The sequence below is a fragment of the Lontra canadensis genome, unplaced genomic scaffold (assembly GCF_010015895.1).
Source record: "Lontra canadensis isolate GAN:19392208 unplaced genomic scaffold, GSC_riverotter_1.0 scaffold29, whole genome shotgun sequence".
In the NCBI taxonomy this organism is placed as follows: domain Eukaryota; kingdom Metazoa; phylum Chordata; class Mammalia; order Carnivora; family Mustelidae; genus Lontra; species Lontra canadensis.
Window position 1 is genome coordinate 10,808,030 of NW_022631023.1, and position 24,770 is coordinate 10,832,799.

General features: G+C 42.9%; 1 protein-coding gene and 1 long non-coding RNA gene across 3 annotated transcripts; one reads left to right on the plus strand and one right to left on the minus strand.

Moving 5' to 3' along the window:
• Positions 1 to 2,265: 2,265 nt before the first annotated feature.
• Positions 2,266 to 15,239, minus strand: LOC116872266. Of its 2 annotated transcripts, none has more exons than XR_004383619.1 (3): positions 15,107 to 15,239; positions 3,752 to 3,793; positions 2,266 to 2,473 (listed from the first exon to the last, which is right to left on the minus strand). It is a non-coding gene; the product is annotated as an uncharacterized LOC116872266 (long non-coding RNA). The 2 variants fall into 2 exon arrangements; XR_004383620.1 differs by lacking the exon at positions 2,266 to 2,473 and adding an exon at positions 3,246 to 3,283.
• Positions 15,240 to 15,564: 325 nt separating this feature from the next.
• ATP5PO (ATP synthase peripheral stalk subunit OSCP) lies at positions 15,565 to 24,154 on the plus strand. The gene is made up of 7 exons (XM_032865387.1): positions 15,565 to 15,674; positions 16,815 to 16,865; positions 17,867 to 17,977; positions 20,246 to 20,375; positions 21,318 to 21,430; positions 23,596 to 23,682; positions 23,973 to 24,154. Exons 1-7 carry the CDS (start codon positions 15,639 to 15,641, stop codon positions 24,084 to 24,086), a joined length of 642 nt encoding a protein of 213 aa, XP_032721278.1. The 5' UTR covers positions 15,565 to 15,638; the 3' UTR covers positions 24,087 to 24,154.
• Positions 24,155 to 24,770: the final 616 nt, after the last annotated feature.

Consider the following 24,770-nt stretch of genomic DNA (forward strand, 5'->3'; position numbering starts at 1 on the left):
GGCTGGGGGAGGGGAGCAAGCGTACTCTGCAGGCCACACTCGGGTGCTGACATTGCTGGGCATGATGGATGCTGGCAGCGCTGTTGCCTAGCAACCCAATACCCTTCAAGAAAATCCAGCAGTCTCGCTGGCTTGCAGAAGCAAGCGGGGCTGGTTCAGCATGGCATTGGGCATGGAAAGATAATAATGGTTTTGTTCCAGTTATTAATAATCATTCCTCCTGATTTCCTGTATAGATCAACATACCTGAGGGTACCCAGAACCGTACACCAGGTTGGGGCTGGAAAAAGCCCAGGGTTTTTTAAATTACCTCCAAATGGGCTTCAGAGAGTAGTGGAATTTTACTGGCTGGTCCCATGATACTCCTTCAATCCCGGGGCCTTTCCACAACATAAAGGCAGATCTCCACGGCGTGACTCACCAGCATACCTCCAGATAGTTGTTTGTCAGCCCTGTCATGAGTCATGCTTTCTTCAGCTTTCTTTTTTCTCAAAACTGAAACACTTGACATTTTAGAATGGGATTGGGGGAAGGTTTTTAAAGAAATTTTTTGTCACTCTGTGGCTCTGTGTGCAAGCGTGGGGGTGTGTGGGAAGAGGTGAGTAATGGCTGCACGAACAGGTAAACATGAGTGAGGTTCTCCACGCCGTCAGTCGCCTGGAAAGCGATCGGAGTCAAAGAGGCAGTCATCTGTGTCACAGAGGGATGGGAATGCCCCTGGGCTACATCCTAGGAAGGACGATGCCTTGGTTATCATTCTACCTTCCACCCTTTCAAGCAACCTGCTGCTCCCTGCATCCCCCAAGAAGAAAGAGGTCTGCTTCATTCTGTGCAGTTTAGATAACAGGACCGTTGTAAGGCTTTAAGAAAAATCCTGCAGGAGTTAACAAGCAACAAGGAAAATTGGGATTTCAGACGAAAAAAGAGAAGCACAATACCAACACAGAAATTGTGTCAGACCAGGCAGATGGCAAGATCCTTGCGTTTGGGTTAATTGGTGAATTCCCTGATTCTGACATTAATTGGCTGTGTGATGAACTTCTGCTTCTTTTGCATGGCCCAGTAAAGTCTCATCCTCTCTACAAAGTCCTCAGCCTCTTAGACTTACCCACTTAGCACACGGTTTTCTCTCCTAAAATATGAGTGCCTCAAAGTCAAGCACCCCTTCATGCATCTCTGTATCACGTTAACCTGGCACCACATCAAATCGATAGTAGATGCTCAATGCATGCTGCCTGTTTGTAGGAGAGACAGATAAATGAAATAACTCATTAACCCACCCAATAACTACATCTAATTAACCTCTTGGATCCCCTACTTGTTCACGTGCTTAACCATACGCACTGTCTACTAACAGGAAAGTAACAAGGGTCTGGGAAATGTTTTGAATGTCATACAATGCCAAGTCATTATAAAACATTATTAGAAAAGAAAAGGTAGGGCACCTGGGTGGCTTAGTCTGTTAAGTGTCTACCTTCAGCTCAGGTCATGATCCCGGATCCTGGGATCGAGCCCTGAATTGGTCTCCCTGCTCTGTGGGGAGCCTGCTTCTCCCTCTCCCTCTGCTGCTCCCCCTGCTTGTGTGCTCATTCACTCTCTCTCTTTCTCTCTCTCTCTGTCAAATAAATAAAAAAAAAATCTTAACAACAACAAAAAAGAAAAGGTAGTGATTACCAAAAGTGTCTCCAAAGTCAGGGATCAAGGCCAATTCTACACACAGGTAAGCTGGGGAAGGAGAAAGTTTGAGCTGATTCAAAATACTTCCCCCATCAAGCGGGGGTAATGCTTGAAATTTCCAAAACATTCGCTTCTTTGGATTAAGACATTACCGATCCTTGTTAAAAATGTAAATGTTCTCTTGCAGCAAATGCATATTAATCCATTATTAACCTCGAGTGCTTCAGCTAAACTTATTAAGTCGACTTGCCGAGTGAAAGGGACGTAAGACAGGTAATTACTTTTTACTCTTTATTAGGAAAATGTTTAAACATGCAAAACCGGAGGCAATCATATAATAAACCCTTCTGTGTTCATAGCCAACTTCAACAATTATCATCCTAAAACCAATCTGGTTTCATCTACCGCCCTCCCCAAACTGGACTATTGTGAAGCAAATCCAAAACCTCTTCATATTTCGTGTGTGCATATTTCAGGACAAAGCTCCAAAACTGAAATACTGTTAACATTATCACAATATCAGTATCATACCAAAAAAAAAAAAAAAGAGAGAGAGAGAAAGAGAGAGAAGAAACAACCAACAACAACAAAAGAAACAGTAATTCCTTAACATGGTCAAATATCTGGTCAGTAGTTAGCGTTCAAATAGCCCCAAAGGAACAGTTCAGTTTTGAGGTAGAAGTAGCGTTAGGTCCAGTATATAACAGGGGCTGGTTCTAGGTCTCCCAGGGGAAGAAGGGGCCATGGCGTGACTATCATCCGTTTCACTGTTCTGTTTTGTTTTCCAGTTTCACGGCTGCCAAGAGCGATCCACGTAAGGGAAAAGACATGAATGTGTAAGCCAAAATATGAATTACTCTTCCTATCAGCAAATGACACTCACCAGCTTCCCCCAGCTGTCATAAAAATAATTAAGAGTTAGGTTCCTTAACCTGACAATACTAAGACTTGAGTAGTTAATCCCATTGTCAAATTCACCTGATTAAAGATAAGCCAGCTGTACTTGCCTGAGCCTCAGTTTCCTTGTACAATGGAGGCAGTAACAGGGCATACCCCACAGGGCTCTTCAGAGAATTAATAGAAGATAATGTATGTAAAGCACTTAGAAAAGCTCCTGGCACAGTAAACCCATAAGGAACATGAACTATTATATTGTTATTCCCCGGTCTTCTTGGAAATCAAAACTTGGGCAAACCGATGCTTGATGAAGATACTAATGGTCTTCTCATGGCCACCTCCTCTGCTTGACAAAACACTGAATCTGAAATATTTTAAGCTAGTGCACCTCAAAGTGTACTCTTCAGACCACCTGCACCAACATCACCCCTAAGTGATTATTTCAATGTGGATTGCTAAGCCCTCAGCAGTTCTTAGGGATGCTAAATCTTGAGAACTTCTGCCTTAAGTTCACCCAAATGTACAGTAACTTTCCGTTCAGAGGGAAAATGGGGTGCCCGAAAGACAGTGCAGTGTGGCAGAAGGGACGAGGGCCCCGGAATTAGGAGGCCAGCAGTAGAACTTGGCCATCCTCATTTACCTGCAGAATGGAACTGGTGAACTGGTAACATCTTCCTTACTGAGGCCATAGAGAGAGCCAAATGGGATCCTGAAGATGGGCAAATACTTCCCATTAATCAATCAATGTGTGGTATTACTTAGTTATGTTATTATCCCAATTCCAAGAACCTAAATATAGAATTCCTATTTGGTGCTTCCAAAAACAGACCATGTGTTCTAATGATGTTCATGACAAAGGACAGCATTCATGGCAGTCTCATTCATTCATTCATTAATAAATATTTATTGAGGGGCAATTCTTTGCCAGGAACCATGCTGGCATAAACCAGGGAGAAAACAGTCATATTCCCTGTCTTCTAAGCACGTAGAGGGCTCTGAAGTACCGCAGGACAAAGACCGGACGGGGTGGGGGCAACGTAAAGCTCACAGAAGTCAAGAGCTAGAAAAGGACCTTCACAGATACAGTTCCTTCACAGAACTGGTGAGAAGTCAGAGACCCAGAGAGGGGACATGGCTCCACATCCCCCAGTGAGAAAGTAACTAGAAAGGTACTCACTTCTTAGTTCTCAGAACTGCTCTTCCTCTGTGTTACTCTTTCCTGCACCAAGAAAAGCAAAGAAGTAAAACAAATACTGAGTTGTTTTTTTCTCCATGTCATCAGAATGAATCATTTGAGTTGACAGCAACAAAATTCTTCCCACTTAATGCAGAACTATTACATTTTTTTATTTCTCATTTAATTTAAAAGCAGGTTACAAAACTGCATACAGAATGGGATCTCGTTTTTGTAAAGGAGGTATCTGTGACATACGGAGAAAAATGGCTATACAAAACAAAGATTATCAATAGATATTTCCTAGGGGCTACGATTACGGACAATTTTTATTTTCTTCTTTATACTCCTGGAACTTTCTCAGAATTTTCTTAAATGTTCTACAAGGAACACAAATTACTTCTGTAACACCTAAAAATGTTATTTCAAAAATAACGTTGGGTTCTCTTTTTTCTTTTTAAAGTCCATGTGTTTTGCCTTTTTGAAACTAAATCTCACCTCATGAGAGTTTTCTAGAATCTTTTTGTCCAAATTACTTCCAAAAATTAAATGCAGTCTTCATTCTCCAACAAAAGAGATGTGGCATGAAAGAGTCACCTGTCGCCAGACCTCCTCTAAGATACACTTTGGATTTATCCAGGCAAAGACTCACTGTAGTCTTGAATTTGGAATCAACTAATCTACAAATATTTCCTGAACCCTACCAAGTTCAAGGAACAGCATTGTGCCCTATTCTCAGAGGTCAAAGATGCACAAAACATGATCAGAGTCTTCAAGAAATTTGGGATTTCACTGAGGCGGGAAGACATAAAAATATACAAAGTTTAGTAACAAAGTGTGATATTGAACAAAGGTGTGATATTGAAAAGCACATTGTGTTTTGGAGCGGCAAAGACTGTCCATCCAAGGAGCCATGGGAGCCCAATGGCAAATAGGAGACCGAGGGCAGTGGGGAGCCATTGAAGGTTTTTATTTTTTAGCAGGGAGGTAACCTAAGATCTGTGTTTCAAGAAGATTAAGGTCTGTAGAATGTACACTCATATTTGAACAGAGGAGGAAAACAGCTGTAATATACGTCAAGTGGAAATAAAGCAAGGTTTTAGGTCCAGTTCAGCTACTAATATGGCAACTCTGAACCTGTCGTTTCTACTACCTATGACTAGTTCCCTTACCAGACAAATGGGAGAACAGATTAGAATCTCTAAGCCCTGCCCAGCTGTCAAAATTCTTTAGTTCCATGATCCAAGCAAGAGTTGCAGTGGTGAGGAGAGGAATGGTCTTACTCTAGCAGGTGCCACTCGGACAGAGCTTCTAAGTCATCTCAGGCACCAACAAAATAAGGTCAGATACTCCCTTCTTACTCTTATTTTTAAGCCCTTGGGTGGTTTTGCAGCAAATACTTTCTTTTCATGTGTTCTAATGAGAAATAACTTACATACCATAAAATTCACTCTTTTAAAATAGACAATTTAGCAGTTTTTCACATATTCACAAAGTCGTACAAACCTCACCACTGTCTAAGTCCAGAACATTTTCATCACCTGAAAAAAGAAATCCCGTGACCATTAGCAGTCACTCCCCACCCATCCCCAGCCCTTGGCGACCACCACTGTACTTTCTGTCTCTGTCAATTTGCCTTTATGCGGACATTTCATATAAACGGAATCATACAATCTGCAGCCTTTTGTGTCTGGTTTTGCTCATTTCTTTCATTCTATTATCAATATCCACGTGGTAGCCTGTATAAGTTCATCCTTTTTATGGCTGAATAGTATTCCTTTGTATAAATAGGCCACATTTTATCTGTTCATCCATCGATGGACATCCGGGTTTTCTCCACTTTTCGGCAGTGCATTAATGTTATGCTCTTGTTTTTCAAGGAAAAGCTATCACAGGAGCTGCCACTGTTTGAATTTAAAAAGAAGTGGAAATTTGGGATGGAGGGAGGGTGGTCACTCCTGGACAGTGACAAAACCATTTTCATCCACAGTAACTGTTGTAGACATTCGTTCCAATGCCTTTTTCCATAGATACTGCAGGGGTAAACAAAATAATTGTATCTCCAGAGAGTGTGTGACTTTAAGTGAAAATTTTCAAGCAGCAAAGCCCATTCCATGGATTAAAAAATGCCACAGGATTAGGGGATAATCTTTAGCTTTCATGTTCTGCCAATGAGAGAGAATTGAGTTTGTAGATTCCCAGGCATGACGGAAGTAGTGTCTCAGCCTATGTGTGACCTGCTTTTCACTCTGTAAACAACCAATTCAGACCCAGGCATTTCAGAGTTTCAGCATTTCTTCTCCTTTTCCCACAGTCCAGGCTGTGAATTTCCTCACTGTATTTTTAGGAGCAGGAAAAACATGAAACACCACTGACCTGTCGATATCCGTGTTACAATGTAAGACCCAAGATGACCTTGTCTTTTCCTAAATCAAACTGAATGAAAAATAAATATTTTTCATCAATAAAATATTTATCCCGTTGACATGAGACCTCTGAGTTCAGACCTTCCTAAGTGTGGGGGGCTGAGGGGAATGGGAAAAAAGTAAAACTCAGCTGTATGTTTCCTTCTCGTGGTCCTTTAATAGAATTACAAAATTATCATACCAGTCAGAAAAAGAGTAGAGCATTTGAGAACTTTATCACTAAGGAAAAACATTTACTAAGCACCTGTTGTGTGCCAAGAGTGAGGAGTTCCATGGTCTCTTGTAATCTAATCAAAGAGAGAAGATCTAGCCATTAAAAATCACCACAGTTTGTTGGTGGCTGAGGGGAGGAGAGAATGGGGAGTAACTGCTAATGGACATGGCATTTCTTGTTGGCTAGACGAAATGTTCTTGAATTAGACAGTGGTAGTAGTAGCACAACCTCCCGCAGATAACAACCACTGAAATGTACATTTTTAAAGGGTATACAAATATATGGTATGTGAATTATATCTCAATAAAATAAAAAATGGAAATCATGATAATGACACATGGTACTATTAACAAAAAGAGTGAAAAAAACGTCTGGTGGTAGGGTACAAGACAGGTCTTCTTTCAGTCTCGGGTTGGCTCCCGAGCAAAAACTAGTAAACTTCTCTGCATTCGTTGATGCCCTCCCCAGGCTCTTCCCACAGGGCCCAGGTCTCCCCCAGTTCCCAGCTTGTCCTGACTCAATGGATGCCCCTGTGCACTGACTCCATGGAAGTTCTCGTAACTACTTTGCCCCCAAGGATGTGTTTCAAGTGAATGCTGCCTGGCTTACAACGTGATTTGGAAATACGCTGCTGGCTGTGTTTTATGCATTTTATCAAGTGTTTTTAACTTTGTACTAGCTGCAACCATGAAGGGCACAGTTTTAGAAGGTTGAAGTTAAATAATAATTTCACACCAGGAAACACTCAGCTGGGGCCACCTATCCTAAGCTGCCTAGGTGGTCAATATTCTGGAGCCCTGGAGGTGGAGTCACATCAGGAGGCTGCTTAGTGGCCACCTGGAGAGTTGGGGGCTGGATAATATCACAGTTGAGCCCATGGACTCTTGAAAGATGACTGGCCGTGTAAGCTTGTGCGTGTTCATTAACCTCGCTAGACCTCAGTTTCCTCTTCCGTCAAACAGGGGTGATCATATCTATAGGTACCACACAGGGTTTTGAGTAAATGAGTCTACAATGCTTGGAGATATGACTGGCATGCACTCACCACTTAATAAACGGTGGCCACTATTAGGAATATTGCTACTTCTTGGGCTGTTGCTGACTGTCCTTAAGGAAGGAAGGTGTTTGCCACATCTAATGTCTTTCAAGGAGGCTGGCAACCTGATTGGGCACATTTCAATTGTCATCCCACTTAAACTGTTGTACTCTAAAATGAGACAGTGAGGTTATGAATCCTGGAGGAACTTAAGTCAAATTCCATGATGGAACCAACAAACCAGACTTTTACATTCTGACATTGCTCATCAGCTGTAGACTTTAAACTGTTTAAGCCCAAGTGCCCACTCCTCACAGGTTCTCAGAGGCTGGTATGGGATTGTCTGTGTCAGAACCATGTGGGGTGCACTTGTTTAAAATGGGAAATTGCCAGGCCCCACCTAGAACTGCTCCCCAAGAAGGCTTGAGGGAAGAACTCTGCATTTGAAGGAGCTCCTCACAGCCTTTTGGGCATGCTGGAGGGTAAGTGAGAGCCATAGCACTAGATTTGGCTCTGCAGCCCAAGTGCCTACTAACAGTGCCAAGCACACGGCGGATGCTTAAGGCATCTTTGTCTTAATAATAGGGAAAAAAAGACAAGGTGCCTGGGTGGCTCAGTTGGTTAAGCATCTGCCTTCAGCTCAGGTCATGAGTCCAGGGTCCTGGGATCGAGCCCCACATCAGGCTCCCTGCTCAACAGAGAGCTTGCTTCTCTCTCTCCCTCTGCCTGCTGCTCTCCTTGCTTGTGCTCTCTCTCTGTCAAATAAATAAATAAAATCTTTTTAGAAAAAAGAAAACTAATGAAAAAAATTTATGACTCAGTAAAAATCATGGAAAAATAAATAGGTGGATGAATGGATAATGGATGAATGAATAGATGGATAATGAATGAATGGATGGATGGAAGGATGATGGATGGATGATGGATGGATGGAAGGATGGATGGATGGATGATGGATGGATGATGGAGGGATGGACGATGGAGGGATGCATGCATGGACAGATGAAACAGCCACGTGTATCAAGTTTCTTTGTTCCTCTTTATCATGTTGTTCCTGAAGAGGAAACTGTTAACATTTATTGAGAGAATTTTGTTCAGGGTAAAAGCAACATATGACTGATGCTAAACACTTAGAAAACACAAAAAAGCAAAAGGAAAGACAAATAAAAATCACCACTCAAGGGTTACCATCCTCAACACATTTGTGTAGTTCCTTCTGGTCTTCTGTGTGATGCATATAAACACAGGAGTGCTTAACAAAAATATCATCCTATTATAACCCAGTACTCTCTGAGCCTGCTTTCTTTAACTTAACAATGCATTATGAATATTTCCTCAACTCAGGAAATTCTTTTTCAGCATAATTTTAGATGGCAGCATAGTATTCCATCATAGATATGCTATGATTTATTTCAACCCCATCCAGTCATTGAATGTTCAAACTCAGTAATTCACTAAAAATGAAATATACATGTCGATTCTAATTCATGTCTTCAGTGGACATCTGTATTTTTCTAAGTTCCACAGTTGATTTCAATCAGTAGCCAGGATTGATGGCTACTGCCCACAAAAGCCTACTTCTAGAATGTTCTCAGGAAACTTTTGGAGTTAAAACACAAATAAGGAAAATTTCCATGCCTCAAGGACATCAGCAGACCTGGATTATGTAAACTCTGTTGATTTCAGGGTGCACAGCATTGTCACAGATGACAAGAGGAAAAAGCAGTTACTATTGTATCATCACAAGGGGACCAATGTGTTTCAGTGCCGCCAAGATGGCACCAACTTCATCTCTGATGAACAACCACTTGAGAGCCACACAGCGATGCTCTGCCAACTGGAATGATTTATTTTTATCATTTCTTTCCCTTTCATTGCTTCAATTAGTTGCCAAGATATGACAGGAGGAGCTTGCTGTCTCTTTGGGGCTGGGATATAGAAGAAACTCCTATGAATTTAAAGACTCAAAGATTAAAGAAAGCCCAGAGTTTATAAAATTATGTGCAATTTCGTGCTTTTTATTTTTAAACAAACACCTATACCAGTTTATTCTGGACTATAACAAAGGAAAGGTGATTTCTAAAAGTTAGGAACTGGGGCGCCTGGGTGGCTCAGTGGGCTAAAGCCTCTGCCTCTGGCTTGGGCCACGATCTCAGGGTCCTGGGATTGAGCCCCGCATCAGGCTCTCTGCTCGGCAGGAAGCCTGCCTCTCCCTCTCTCTCTGCCTGCCTCTCTGCCTACTTATGACTTCGGTCATATAAATAAATAAAACCTTATAAATGTTTTAAAAATTAAAATAATAAAAATAAAAGTTAGGAACTGATGCAAAGGGAATTGACAACACACCCCTGGATGTGGATGAAGGCTGGATCCATCTTGGTTGCCCTCATTCCTGCAGCATCTGTCATGATCTAGAGCACAGTGAATGATTGTTAAATGGGTTAATACTTGAGTGAATGAATGAATGAATGAATGAATGAAGGGATGGTCCTCTATCCCATTTTAAGCCACACAATAGAGATGGTCTGAACTACTCAGCTTTCCTGCAGATTTGGTGTTAGTCTCCAAAGACCAGCCCCCTCATAACTCCTGTATTGCCTAAAAACTCAAAATAGGTAGTCCTTTTTTCCAGCAATCCCATGCACAGGATCAAAATCCACCAAAATATATCACCAGTCCCGTCTCCCCCTAGAGAGGTACTCAGTTAGCAAAATGAAAATCTTCAGGATCCCTTACCACATCTGGCTCAAGGGGCCATCTGCAAGGTCGCACTAATTCATTCGCTGCTGAAACTGCGGCTGCATTTAAACCCAGGGGTAGAAAAAGCTTCCTTTATACTCAAATCACCTCCCCTATGCAGTTCCCAGCCCTGTGGGACTGGCTGAGGCCACTGGCCCACTGGTGTTCTTCTGCATCTCCCTTGCTCTGAACTACATGACCCGAGAGGCCCAGCTTAACTTACCAGGAACCTCAAAGCAAGCATTCCTCTCTGGGTGCTTCCTCACTGAGAAAAACAACAAATGACCGCTCTGGCCCCAAGTTTGATTGACACTCCCCTGCGCAGTACATCCCACTGTGGGATCCAGAAAGATCACAGCTTTCCCCTGGGCGGTTTAGAATCCCACTGCACCACACACCCCAGTCCCCATTCCATCAACATGTCCCCTCCAGTGGGCATGCATTCCTTGCCCTGACTTTTACTTTCGCTTTTACTACAGCCAAATAATTGTGCAAAGAGGAAAAAAAATGGGTAATTTCCCCCCCTTTTTTTTACCATATAATTTCCTGTTTCCCGCCAAACTCCAACAAAGCCTCTACTGTTCCCACGTTTTTATTTGCACCAAATATACATATACTCTTTTTTTTGTTATTTTTTAGGTAAATGGTGTTCAATGCTTTCTTGTTGACCAGTATGTCGTGAGAGCTGATGGATGCTGCAGGAAGCCTGAGGGCTGAGGAGGCCCAGGGAGGAGTTGAAGGAACATTAGAGGGGCGAGCTGCTGTGGCTTCTGAGACTGGCTTCCACACTGAGGCTGGGCAGTGGGAAGGAGAACCGTACTTGTCTGAGCCCCAAAACACACACAGCCGGCAGGAGAGCATCTCTCAGGGACCGTTTTGCTGGTCAGACCTGACTGTTGCTCGCTGGGTGAGCACCAACACTGAGGTTTGAACAAGGAAAGCTCTAGAAAGAAACGGTTTCTGAAGCCAAAGTCTACATCTGCAACGTGAGGAGATGGCTCCCCCCAGTGTCGGGATTGTTCTTTGGAAACCCAAAGGAAACTAAGCCAGAGCCATGACCTTGACCGCTTCAAGGTGGTGTGACTCACAGGCCTGGAGGAGAAGGAGAAGGAGGAGGCAGGTGCCCAGGTTGGGGGGCGAGTTGCCCCAAAGCCGGTCCTCCCTCTGTTGCCCCCAGATCCTGCGTTCAATGCTGCAAACCCCCCAACACAGCTTTCTCCGAAGATTCAAAAAAGCCACCAGGCTTTTTTTTTTTTTTTTTTTTTAATAATGTGTTTTATTTGCTCTTTTCTTCTTTTCCTTTGTAGCAAATGTACCAAACCCTACAGATAAACAGTTAGGGTCATATGGTCACAATACGTGGAACCCCATTGTCTCCCCCAACATCTTTTCTTGTTCAAATCTTGATCCTTTCCAGCCTGGGGGCCTCCTGCTGAATGCCAGGACCTCCCAAAAACCACCTTTAATGGGGAAGTGCCATAGACCTGTGCAGAAAGCCGCCGGCGTCATTTTCCTATTCTTAGGTTCACACGGAAAGCTGGCTACCTATGAAGTTCGAAAACTTCTCAGGGCTGCCAGCCTGTGGCCCTGAGAAAGTACATGGTTCTGGTCTGCTACAAGGGATCCATGCACAGTTTTCAAAATAAATTCACTAGAGAACAGAACCAAAAGAGAGAGAGAGAGAGAGAATTGATGCAGAATTCGGTCCAATATAAAGAAATACACAAATAATGCAAATATTTCCCAAGTCCTTTCAGTGTCACAAACTGTGTAGGGGAAAATCATATTACCATCCTTTGCTCTAAAGATACCAGCCTCAGTAGGCATTTGACAAAGCTAAAGAAAATGGCCCAAGGCTGGAAGAGTCAATGCTAAAGCAAGGAAAGAAACCTTGAAAGTGCTCTGGTTCACCTGGAGGCTGGTCCTTTATAGAATGTGTCCACTTCAAGCCATTCCCCTTCATGTCAGAAGCTGAGTGTTACTATAAGTTAGGACAGTGTCTTCTCTCCTTTATGGGGCACATAAGGAAGTGACAAGATCATGAATCTCTCTTTTTTTTTTTTCTGATTTTGGTAATGACACATTCTCATTAAAGAAAAATACAAAATACAGTTTGTAATTTTTTTCCCTCGGCGTCATTAAATATTTTCCTATGTCGTGAAATATGTTTTGAAAATCTCATTGTAATGGTTGCACAATGTTCTACTTTTAAAACCATTCTTTAATGCTAAGACATGTTTCCTTTTTTTTTTTTTTCTTTTCTGTTTTAAAGTGAAACAAAATAGAGGAACATAGGAGAAAATAAAAAAAGAGAGAGGGAGGGAGGCAAACCATAAGAGACTCTTAACTCCAGAAAACAAACTGGGGGTTGCTGGCGGGGTGGGCAGATGGGGTAACAGGGGGATGGGCATTAAGGAGGGCACGTGATGTAATCAGCACTGGGTGTTGTACGTAACTGATGAACCACTGGATTCTAGTCCTAAAACTAATATTACACTAGATTTTAACTAACTAAAATTTGAATAAAAGCTTGAAATATTTTTTAAACAGTGAGTGTAGTAAACATTTTGAACATTAACCTTCATTCAGATTTCTGAGTTTCTGGGTCAAGGGGAAAGTCACTTCAGTTGCTGAAACATGCAGTTAAGGGTCTCATGACCCCATGCCTCTGTTCTCCATGCCAGCATATGGTGCCTTTGCAGAGGAAATACAACTGGGAAAAATATTTGTTTTGAATTGAAACTCAGCGTAAAATTAAAAAGTTGAGATTTGATGTTTAGGTTTTGTTATCACAACTTTTAAACAATTCAAGGTTATCCAGAGAGAATGTACTATAAAAGCAGTATGCTAAGTCTTTTCCCTTCTTCTACAGAATAACAATTTTTTTTTTTTCCTTTCCAAATTCTCTATTCTTGCATAGCAGAAATCATGGCAGTCACACAGCTGGGAAACTGCCGGCTGATTGCCCGCGAGGGTTGGCATCTGGGACCCTGGCCTGTCACTGCAGTGTTTTGCCTGTGGTGAGAGTTCAGCAGACACCCACCAATTTAAGAGCAGGTGGAAGGAAGGTTGAAATGCAAAGACATCAAGCTTCAGGGCTTCTGCTGTGTTTCTCCCATACTCCAAATCACCAAGATGTAAGCAGTATACACCGGCATCAGAATCCCACACTCAGAAATACATCCTGAGACCCAGGACTGTCATTTCCTCCATGAGCTGCCTGAAAAGGATCTGAGAAATTTCCGCACCTACAAAGTGGGGGAGTACCAGACTACCTAATCTTAGAGTTGTCCTGACACTCAGCATGAAAATGAAACCATATATGTGGTTTAAATGAGCCCTAAAACTCAAGTAATCACATTAAATAAACCATGAAATAAATTAATCATTAAATAACTCTAAAATTCAGATAATCACAAACTACTCTTATGGCCACATCCAAGGGGCTGGAGAGCATTGGGGGTAAATATTAAGAAAGTAGAGGGCATCTCCCCGGTGTTATGCAACCTTACAGTTCACTTACAATGATCAATACAATAGAGAGTCTAGAATATTCCAAGTATGTCTGGCCCCAGAACTTTTGATTTGCATTACATCTAATAACACCCACATATTAGGAAACATGGGTTTGGGGGTTTGATTTCACATAGAATGTAAGGTCTCTGAAGGCAAGCACTTTGTCTTGTACCCCGCTGTATCTTCAAGGCATAGAAGAGCTGCCTGCATATAATAGGTACTCAATAAAATTTACATTCATTGCATAATGAATATACTTTCTATTAAGCTAATTTGAAAATAGCATCTGAAAAGAGTTTGCATAGTGAAGTGAAACATGGATTTTTATGCTCTGCTAGTAAAAGTGTAAATAGGTTAAGACTTTTGAAAAGCAGAAAGTATGGTAAAAAGCAGCCTGGTGAAGAACTTTTAAAGTGTTCCTACCCTCTCACCAAGTTGTGCTGCTTCTGGAAATTTATTTGGATGTTATTCTAAGTATGAAAAACAAAAGTTTGCATTTAAGATGCTCAGGAGATGTAGTATTATTTAAAATGGAAAAAAAAAACACCTGAAAATGATCTGAATTATGTTCAAAAATCACTGAATAACTAAGTTACAGAATATCCACTTGATGGGTTATTCTGTGCATAATATGCTTATGGAAATGATATAACTTAGAAATATTCTTATATTGTAAGCATGTATTCACAAACCATATATAATTTAGTATCCTTTTTTCTTGTATTAAGGAAAAAGGCAAGAAATTAAATTATATAGGAATTGTAAGCCATATATGTAATAAATGCATATATATATATATATATATATATATATATATATAATATGTTTTAAAAATGCAGAAAAAAAAACTAACATTGAGTGCTACTCTGTCAGGCATTTGTTCTAAATACTTTACATACATCTAACTTCTTTATTTTCCCAATAATCTATAAGGCAGTCACTACTGCAATTGCAATACTTCGTATAATACTGAAAAAATGCTGGGAGATAACACACCCACATAGTGACAACAGCTGTCCCTGAGTGATCGAAAAACAGCAACTACGCTCCTTGCACTTTCCTGCATTTTTACAAGTGTTTCGTAGTGATGAGAAAACTGCACTCTAACAGGGTAAATTAATGAATTAATCTGTGTTCCTATAATATATCTGAACAGGAAAAAACTTTTTAATTGCCCACAGGACCCCTTTATTTCAACAGGGAACTCCGGTCCGTGCTCTACTCGCCAGTTCTCTTCTATACAGAAGAGAAAAATAAAAGGAAGCTCCATTTAGGGTGAAATACGTTGAAAATCGGCTATTTTTACGAATGCAGAGAAACTGGCCAAGGCTACTGTTGGGTTTCCAGTTTCTATGTCGCATTTGCTCAAACCCCAAGATAATCTCAGATAATCACTCCGCCCTACCCAGAATGAAGAATTTAGTCACCAGAAGCTCACATGCCCTCACAAATCAACGAGTCAGTGGTGAGATGTGGAGATAAGGGTGTGGAGGTAGAGGAGCAGTCAGGGCCCAGGCACTGGACAAGAAGAACCCGCAGGGGCAGCGGGAAGGTTCATTTATTTTTATGCAGCGGGAGGAAATGTCCTTGATACACCCTTCGGAGCGGTAGAAAGAAGGGGTAAAAAGATGCTAATAAAGCTAGCTATGAATGTGAAGTTGATCACATGCCACCTATTTATCTAAATGGCAATTTAAAAACTAGGGACAATAAATCCATCCTACACTAAGGACCATTTAGTAACGCAAGCATTTTATCTCACGGCGTTGTCGGTGCCCACTAGCTCAATGGGTCCAACCCACTTCTAAAGACCACAAATCCCAGCCTGTGACCTCTGCGCATGCGTCCTGAAGACCTACGCCTACATTTCCCAGAAGGCCGAGCGGCTACGCTGACGCACGCGTGCGCCCTTGCGTCTCTCCCTCTAACTCGGGTTTGACCTACAGCCTCCTGCACAAGATGGCTGTCCCAGCAGTGTCTGGCTTGTCCCGGCAGGTGAGAGAACGGAGGTCCTGAAAACTAGCGAGACGATCCCTCCTAGGGTGAAACGTACCAGGTCGTTAAGGGCCACGGGTGAGGCCACAGCTGGGGAAGCGTGGCCGCCATTCTGTGTTGTGGGGCCCTAAGAGTGGGGGCGACACACAGGAGCTCAGGCGGCCCCTGCCTCCCTTCTGTGGACGCTCGCGGGGCAGGTGGTGCAGGGTGACGCGTGCCTGACCTTGGCGACCCCCGAGTACAGCCTCGGGAAGCAGGCAGCTTGAGGACCAAGGGAGAGGGGGGCCGCAAGGAAAGGACACGGCCCACCCCTAAGTCACTTAACTTCTGTTGTGGTGGTTAAACCGGTCAGGGGTCACCAGTAATGCTAAGGATTATTTGCAAAACCCATTTCACTTTTGTATAAAGAAAATGAGACGGAAAGGTTTAAATGACTCGTCCTTGGCAGCTCAGCCAGGAAGGGGTAGGTAGAGCTGAGATTCGAACCCACAGTCACACAGAAGATGGAGTTGGAAAGAAAATTCATACTCTTTATATATAAACTACATATCAGCACCATGCTTTGCGTATCATGACACCTTGCAGCTTAGGTAAGTTGCCTGTAAGTGATAAGTCTTTTAATCCCCACAGCCAGTTGGTATAATACACAACAGAGCTGAAATTATTTAAAGGTGACCCAGGCTTTTGCAGATTTTTTAAACAGTGGGTCCCAGCTCTATTCCTTGGTAGACAAGATACAGTTCTCAGAGCTAGGGCCTGTGCTTACATCAGAGTGCTGCAGTTAATCTTTATTTTCCTATAGCATTTGGAGTCTAAGAAAGTGACATCTCGTGCACATCGTGATTGCAGTCTTCCCATTTTTTATTAAAATCCTTGCTCTTGGGTGGTAACATAAATGCCAAAAATCTTGTTTTTTGAAACCTGTATTTCAGCCAGATTTGTGTTTTCTGTCTTACATGGATGTCCTAGCCTTTCCTTGTTCCTAGCAAATGAAGGACTTGGTGGGAAAGCAAATTTCCCAGGCAACTAGGGATGATTCTCAGTGGGGAAGTTGACTTCTGGATAATAAAGAGCAGCTCATGTAACCTACGTGATGATGCTCAGAAAGTAATAATTTAAAATGTTTTTATTGTTTTGAAGGTGCGATGCTTTAGTACAACAGTGGTCAGGCCATTTTCCAAGCTCGTGCGGGTATGTCAACTTTTGTATTTGTAATTAACTGTAAAATAGATGAAAGTGTGTGAGTCAAACAGCAGTACAATTAGGGCATAGATTTTTGTATAAGTACTACCTAAACCTTTCTGCATGAATTGTGGTTTCCAAAATGTGACGTGTGCATGGGGGTAGAGAATGGAATAAGTTGAATGCCTGGTGTGCGACAGGCCCGTGCATTACCTTTGTGAGACTTTCTTAAAACCCCATTACAGTGATGGAAAGTAGCCAGTCTTCCCGTTTACAAAAAAGGGAACGGACTCTGGGAAAACCTGCCTAAGGTTACTCAGCTTGGTCTTAGAGCTGGACTGGAACTAAATCTTTCTCATTCAAGGCCTGAGCTTTCCTACTACAACCATATCGCACCGCCAAGCATATGTAGTCATGTATTGATGATGGTGTGTGGGGAAAAGGCTACAGTATCTTCTGAGAAATCGTTCAAGCATGAGGCACTCAGTGAGTTGCTAAAGAGCTCTGTTAAACTGAACATGGGTGAGGAGGCACTGTAGGGGGAGTTTATAATGTTATTATGAAATATATAAAAATACCCTGGTGTATGTTTCGTAAATACCTGTTTTCTTGGCTCTAATGTGCAAAACGGGCTTCTATCAGTGTTTAAAATCTCCAGTACTTGGAACTGACCAGTTACTGTGTTCCAAGGAAGCATAAGCTCCTCTCAGAATTAACGTAACTGATTTCTATAGTTAGAGCTGAAAAGGACACCGTGTTCCTCAGCACCTTGTTTTAAGATGAAAAATACGGAAGTTCGAAGATTGAGTGACCTGGCCAAGGAGACAGCCCTGATTTGTTTGAGAATTGCCCTTCAGAATAGCTCCTTGATGACCTGTTTCAACTGTTTTGTGCTTTAAGTGATGTCATTTTTTTTTTAATATACATATTTAATGCTCCTCTTGGTAATATGCTATCTTAACTGATTTTCTTTTACTCTTCCTCCCCTACCCCATCCTTTTTTTTTAAAGCCACCTGTTCAGGTATATGGTATCGAAGGTCGCTATGCCACTGCTCTTTATTCGGCTGCATCGAAACAGAATAAACTGGAGCAAGTAGAGAAAGAATTGTTGAGAGTAGCAGTAAGTAGCGTTTCTGTTCATTACTTACTAAATTTCCATTGTGTATTTTTTGCTTTAATTATCTGACCATGTATCCCTAATGAGGTATATCCTAAAAGAAAATGGAGTACCAAAAAAAGGGTGGGGGGAACGGGTTTTCTGTAACCACGTTGGTAGTGAGAGTAGTGGGTCTTACTATTCTGAACCTATTGTATAATAGGTACAGGCAGATGCATATCAAGGATATTAATATTAGGAACCAAGATTTGGGGCTAAGAGAAGAAATAGAAGTCCCCTTTGAAAATCTGTGTTTGTATTTCAGATGTTTCCAAAATAGTCTTTAGAAAGTGTATTATAACCTTCTCTACTAGGAATTTATTTTCTTTATGAAGTCTTTCCTCAGTTTCAACTTTTACTTTATTCCCAAGATGTGAGAGGAAAATGACCAGAGCATGCCGAGCAGCAAAATTAGGAAAGGTGTATGGGCTCCGTAATGATAGTAGAGATCTGACAAAGATCATGAAGCTTACAGGGGAAAGTTTATTTTTACATTTTTTTTAACATAAAAGGAGTAATTAGTTGAATTAACAGAAGTCTACTCTGTAAATTAAAGAGGAGAATCTCTGCTGTAATTTGAACTCTGTTTTCTAGTTAATAAGTTCTGCCCATTTTGTCGCTTCCCCTTCTCTTTTCGCTTTGTAGTTGCCACCCCCAACAGTAAGTTCTAGATAAAAGAAGAGTCTAATATATACTCTCTCCAGAAAAATTTTTGCTCTTTTTTGGTTTTATGTTTTAAGAAGTTCTCGTATTCTTAATCTGCTTATTTTTAAAGATTTTTTTATCTTACTGTTTGGGAGAAAAAACCCTCACAGGCCAGTCATAGAGGATAATACTTAACATATTTTGTACATTTTTCATTTTAAGCTTTTTATCGGAACTGTTGTCCTCGCAGACAATAATGTTAGCTCTCTGTTCCTTTTTTGTCCAGTTATCTCCACAGATAATGCTTGCGGTCTTAGTTGATGCGATTATGGTCCACACGGAGCCAACAGTCTTACTGTGGGAGACGCTTGGGAGAAGGGTAGCAAGAGCAGGCAGGATCACACATGGGAATTTTTGGAGGCGATAATGACTGCCCGCAACTTGCTGTTTACACCCATTTTAAACCTGAACAGTGGTGTTCGCGTTCATGAGCATGACCTGGGTTGTGGTCATTAGAATGGGATTTGACTAAAACCTGGAAACCAGTTAAGATGCGGAGACATAGAAAGGAGGCAGTTACCTGAAGACGCTATAAAACATTAGTGTTTTGGTACTGGCAGGAAAGTGTGGTGCCACGCAGATGCCATGAGCTGCCCGCTGGGTGATGCAGCAGAAAAAGATGAGAAACATGAAGGACTGCATTCCCCTAACACCAGAATGCTCTTTCATTTGTGTAACTCAGCAGTTTTTAGGGGGAAATATTGTTTCTATGGAGTCACTCAAATTGTTTTAGCCTGACAAGTTTTAGCCTGACAGGCAGCCTAGATTAGAACCAGAATTCCAGCCAGGAGCCTGGGAGAAGGGGCTACTGGAGGTATTTAACTGGAAGGTGTCCAAATGGAAACAGCCATTGGTTCATTGAACTCTGGCCTCATACTGAGGGGAGCAAGGTGCCGGAAGCTGCCCTGGGTCACTGAAAATGGACATTTATGAAATAACAAAATGGAGATGCATGGGGGGGAGGGGGTGTGTCTCCTGGTAGCTGCACTCCCACTGTTTGTCCGCTCTCCCTCCCAGCCAGACTGAGGCTGCTCTGGAAACACCAGAGGTCTCATGGGGCTCTATAAAATGCTGGACGGAGTCAGGATCAGACTGAGACGGAGAGGCCCCCGGAAAGTCATGACAGGGAGGCCTCCTTTGCCATCAGACCTCCTTTCTAGGTCTGCACGTGAGTGTTGGCGTCACTGGCCTCGTAGTATGTGAACATCTGGAGTCCTACCTGCATTAAATACATTAGCATAGGCAGTCATTGAACCCTTTGGCTGCTTAGTTTTTTTCCTCTCTTGAAAAGCAAAAACAAATTTAAGAGACTTTACATGAAGTGTTTTTAAATTTTTTCAAGAAATACCATTATATTCTGATAAAATCAAGGTACACTGTATTTTCAAAGGGAAGAAAATTACTTGACTCTAAACTTTTCTTCATGTGTGCTTGAGTGCTGATTTCATTAACGAAATACATGATTCAGAATAAAGTATGTTGTGGCAGCGAGGATTATTAATGCTGTAATACTTTCGGTACTTTCAGCAAATCTTGAAGGAACCCAAAATGGCTGCTTCCATCATGAATCCCTATATAAAGCGTTCCGTGAAAGTGAAAAGCCTAAATGACATAAGTGCAAAAGAGAGGTTCTCTCCTCTCACAGCCAACCTGATCAGTAAGTACTAGATCTTTCCCACTGAAGCTACCGGAAATGGGGTCCGTGGACCAGGAGCCATTAGCATCGCCTGCCTTTTGGAAGTGGAAAATACCAGGACGTAGCCATCCTGCTGAATCAGAGTCTGCGCCTTAACTAGCTCCCCGTGTGGATTAATTGTGCATTAAAGCTCGAGGAGCACTGTCCAAAGCGTATTAAGATGTAAGAAAGTAATCACGGTCAGTACTTTCAGCCTATGGGGAAGACCAGCGGGATTCATGCCAAGAAAATGCTTTGGAGCCCGTGGTTATGACTCTGTCCTTGATGACATTTGCATTTCTTTGGTGCATTTGGCTTCCTTTTAAAGTCCCTTGGTCAACCAGAATACGAGCCCTGAAGAAAGTGCGTCCGTGTCGTCGTCTTTGAATCTGGATCTATGTTAATTTGAGGGTAGATTCCAACCAGAAGTAAGAGAGTCATGTGGCAAGCTGTGAAGAAGAGAGCCGTTGCAGATCTGTGAGACCTCCCCCCCCACACCCACCCTACTAATTTAGACGTGAGTCAGTGCTGGTTCTTTGCAACACTGAGTATACTTTTTATTTTATTTATTTTTTAATTTATTTATTTGAGAGAGATCACAAGTAGACAGAGAGGCAGGCAGAGAGAGAGAGAGAGGGATGCAGTCTCCCTGCTGAGCAGAGAGCCCAATGCGGGACTCGATCCCAGGACCCTGAGATCATGACCTGAGCCGAAGGCAGCGGCTTAACCCACTGAGCCACCCAGGCGCCCTGAGTATACTTTTTAAATAACGAGTTGCATCTTCTTAATTCACATTCTTGAAGGACGTTGAATACGGTATTTTAAGACTACAAATCTAAGCTTGCTTTTGAGGTGAATATAATATCTCCTGAGTAATCTCTTTCGAGTGAGGTTCATCTTACTGAGACACCTTCCCTTTCCCAGATTTGCTCGCGGAGAATGGTCGCTTGGACAACACCCCTGGAGTCATTTCTGCGTTTTCGACCATGATGAGCGTCCACCGTGGGGAAGTACCGTGCACAGTGACCACCGCATCTGTAAGTGACAGCCTGGTGCCGCTAGATTTGCTTTGACCTGCCATGAGTCACATTTTGCATAACGAACAGGAAAAAACGGGCTGAAATCCAGGAATTGGTAAAGGTGACTTGTCACTTAGGAGGTTGACTTCAGTTCTTGTACAGTTCTGCTCTGGAAGGGCCAGTGTATATCTTCTTAGTGCCTCCCTAACCAGTGACCACTCCGAAGGACCAGACTGGTTAAAATGTATTGGGAAGTAGTGGTTATTTTCCTTTACAAGTTTGAGTTATTTTGTAAATACCTTAGTAAGTAGGCTCTTGAAACTAGGGTGTCTCATTTTCTGTGGTGGTGAGTGGGAGCGATCAGCACATAGGCCCTTTGATCTTGTTGTGTTGCTGAAATGGGCTATAATGACAACATTTTTTTGAAACCTGCCGTATGCTTGGTACTTTATAACTTACTATTTTAATAGCAGAGTTCCATGTGAGGTAGAATTATCCTTACTTTATAGATAAGGAAACACAAGGAAATTAAGCGGCTTGCCCAAGGTGACAAAACATGGAATCAGGATTTGAACATGGGCCTCTCTTGCAGAAGTGCGTGTTCTGTAAGCTACACTGCGTCCCCAGAATTAACTTTGTTGGTGTCTTAAATACCCGTTTCCTTCCTACTGCAGTTCACTTGCTACAGGAAAGCAACCTGTGGGGCTTAATTATCAGCAGAGGATGGTAGATTGGCTTGGAATACACAGCACCTGACCTTGCCTGGTATTTCTGGTGTTTACAGGATACTCTGACTCTCCAAAAGAGCGCAATGTCAGAGAGACATTTTAGCACGTAGTAACATTTGCACACTCGTAGCTCCATAGTTGGTGCCGCCGAAGCACGTAACTGGCCGAGAATCAGCACAGCTCAGGCCTTCACCGCAGCGCACTGGGACCACAGCAGCTCTCCCCAGCGGGAGCCCGGGCGAGGCTTCACCGGGCAGGTGGTCACACCGTCCCCGTGGCTAAGCCCTGGTCCAGGTCACTCAGAGATAGAAGGACGTGATTTCTTTAAAGGTGCCTATTGTTGTAGAAGTTTCTTAGAACCAACTGTTGCTAACGCTTTTGAAGCTGAAACTTCTCGAATAAATAGGTTTCCACTGTTTGGAAACAAAACAAAAAATCACTTCTTGATTAATGACCAAGTAAGAGCTTCTCGCTGCCCCGAATCCTCTAGATTCCAGGAGATGGTGGGTGTAAAATGCCTGGCACTTAGTATGCGTCTCAGTGGAAGCGCATACTTCAAAGTTCTCCCATCTTGGAGCCTCGGCGAATAATGTTCTGATGAAACAGCGATAGACTTGGGGCACCTGGGGGCCTCAGCCAGTTAAGCGTCCGACTCCTGATTTCGGCTCAGGTCATGATCTCGGGCTTGTCCAAGCCCCTACTTCAGGTTCTAGCTCAGTGGGGAGTCTGCTTGTCCCTCTTCCTCTCCCCACCCCCCCCACGCATGCACACTCTCTCTTTCCCTCTCTTAAATAAATAAATCTTAAAAAAAAAAACACTGATAGATTTTTACAGCACCACCCCTCACAAGAGACGTTGTTAGATCTGTGCAAAGACAAAACACTTTCCTGCTAGCTTTTGGACTCCCAGATGTCGGGGTGGGGAGCTCAGATTTGTGACAGGTGAGAGGCCTCTCCTTCAGCCTGACTCGCCCACATCTCACCAGGAGTGGGGTCAGGAGGGGCTGAACTGCCAGTGCTCGCTCTGTCAGAGGAGAGGACGGAGCTGCCCCCCCTCCCTGGGCCCTCCCCGAGGCTCCGAGAGGGTAGGGGCGTGCCTCTAGAGCTCCTGCTAACTGCGGGGCTTTGGGGTTCAAGGACCAGGTTAAACTGCAGCTTTCCACCCGGGGAAATAGCTGCACAGAGAAGAGGCTGTGTCCTCGGGTATCGTTCAGGTCAGGGTTTTCCCCTGTGCCCGGGTCTGAGCGGCACTGCTAGTCCCCGCACCGCCCACTGCTAGTTCCAGGCAGCAGAGACGGGGAGGGAGCGGCTCTCACAGGGCTCCGGCCGCTCCACGCGGGGATTCACCAGGCCGGTCTTGTGGGTGTGTGCCAGTGAGATTTCCGGCCTTTTACTGTGGAAAGCTTCTTCTGTTGTGCTTTATTTAAATTTAAAGGATGGTTTTGTCCCTTTTTAGCCTTTAGATGAAGCCACTCTTACTGAATTAAAAACGGTCCTGAAGAGCTTCCTGAGTAAAGGCCAAGTCTTAAAATTGGAAGTTAAGGTAAGTTTCTAATTATGTCTGGTATGTCTCCTCAGGTTGTCTGACAGTTTAATGGCTGTGGAAAGTGAAAAATTAAATCTGATGATATACTCAGTTGCTTGTACTAGAAATTTTACATTTTCGACTTAAATGATTGCAGATTCCAGGCCTGGTTTGACTTCTGCTTTTCTCTAGATGTAATTGAGACACCCTGATTTATGCAGCATGTAGACCTTTCAAAAGCACTTTTCATCTTTCCGTTTGATCAGGGAAATATCAGTGCTTTTTCATGTTTCCAACCTGTGTTCTAGACTGATCCATCAATCATGGGTGGAATGATTGTCCGTATTGGAGAGAAATACGCTGATATGTCTGCAAAAACCAAGATTCAGAAGCTGAGCAGGGCCATGCGGGAGGTTTTCTGAAAGTGCTGATTTTCTGTCGGTGAAAATTCCTAAACTTGGAGCAACAATAAAATGCTTCCTGAACAGAACATCGTGTTTTCTGTCTTTTTTGAAGTGGAAATACGGGAGCCTTATTTTTATATCTTTATTTCAGAATCCCCCTAGTTGAAAGGTTAAAAGGCCCATTGTTTGGAGATCTTAGTTTGTGTAGATTATTCTTAGGAATTTATGGAAGCTTGTATCATTACAAGAAACCGTTAAAGGGGCATCTGGGTGGCTCAGTTAGTTAAGTGCCTGCCTTCGCCTCAGGTCATAATCTTATGGTCCTGGGATCAAGCCCCACATCAGGTTCCTGGCTCAGTGGGGAGCCTGCTTCTCCCTCTCCCTCTGCCTCTGCCCCCTGCTTGTGCTCTGTCTCTCTCTCTCAAATGGATAAAATCTTAACAACAAAAAAAAAAAAAACAGCTGACATTTATTGAGGACTTTTATGCCAGGCACTATTAAGTTCGTAATGTATCTTATCTTACCTCGGGACCTTGGCCTCTGAGCCCAGAGCCAGGGGAGGGGCTGACCATGCAGGTGGAGTTAAGACACCAGCAAACCAGGCCATTTACTGTCCTGGAGTTTCTATTGTCCATGCCCATGCCCAGTCAGAGACACGGGAAGTGGTCCTCCGGGCCGGTCAGGACATGGGCACCATGCTCT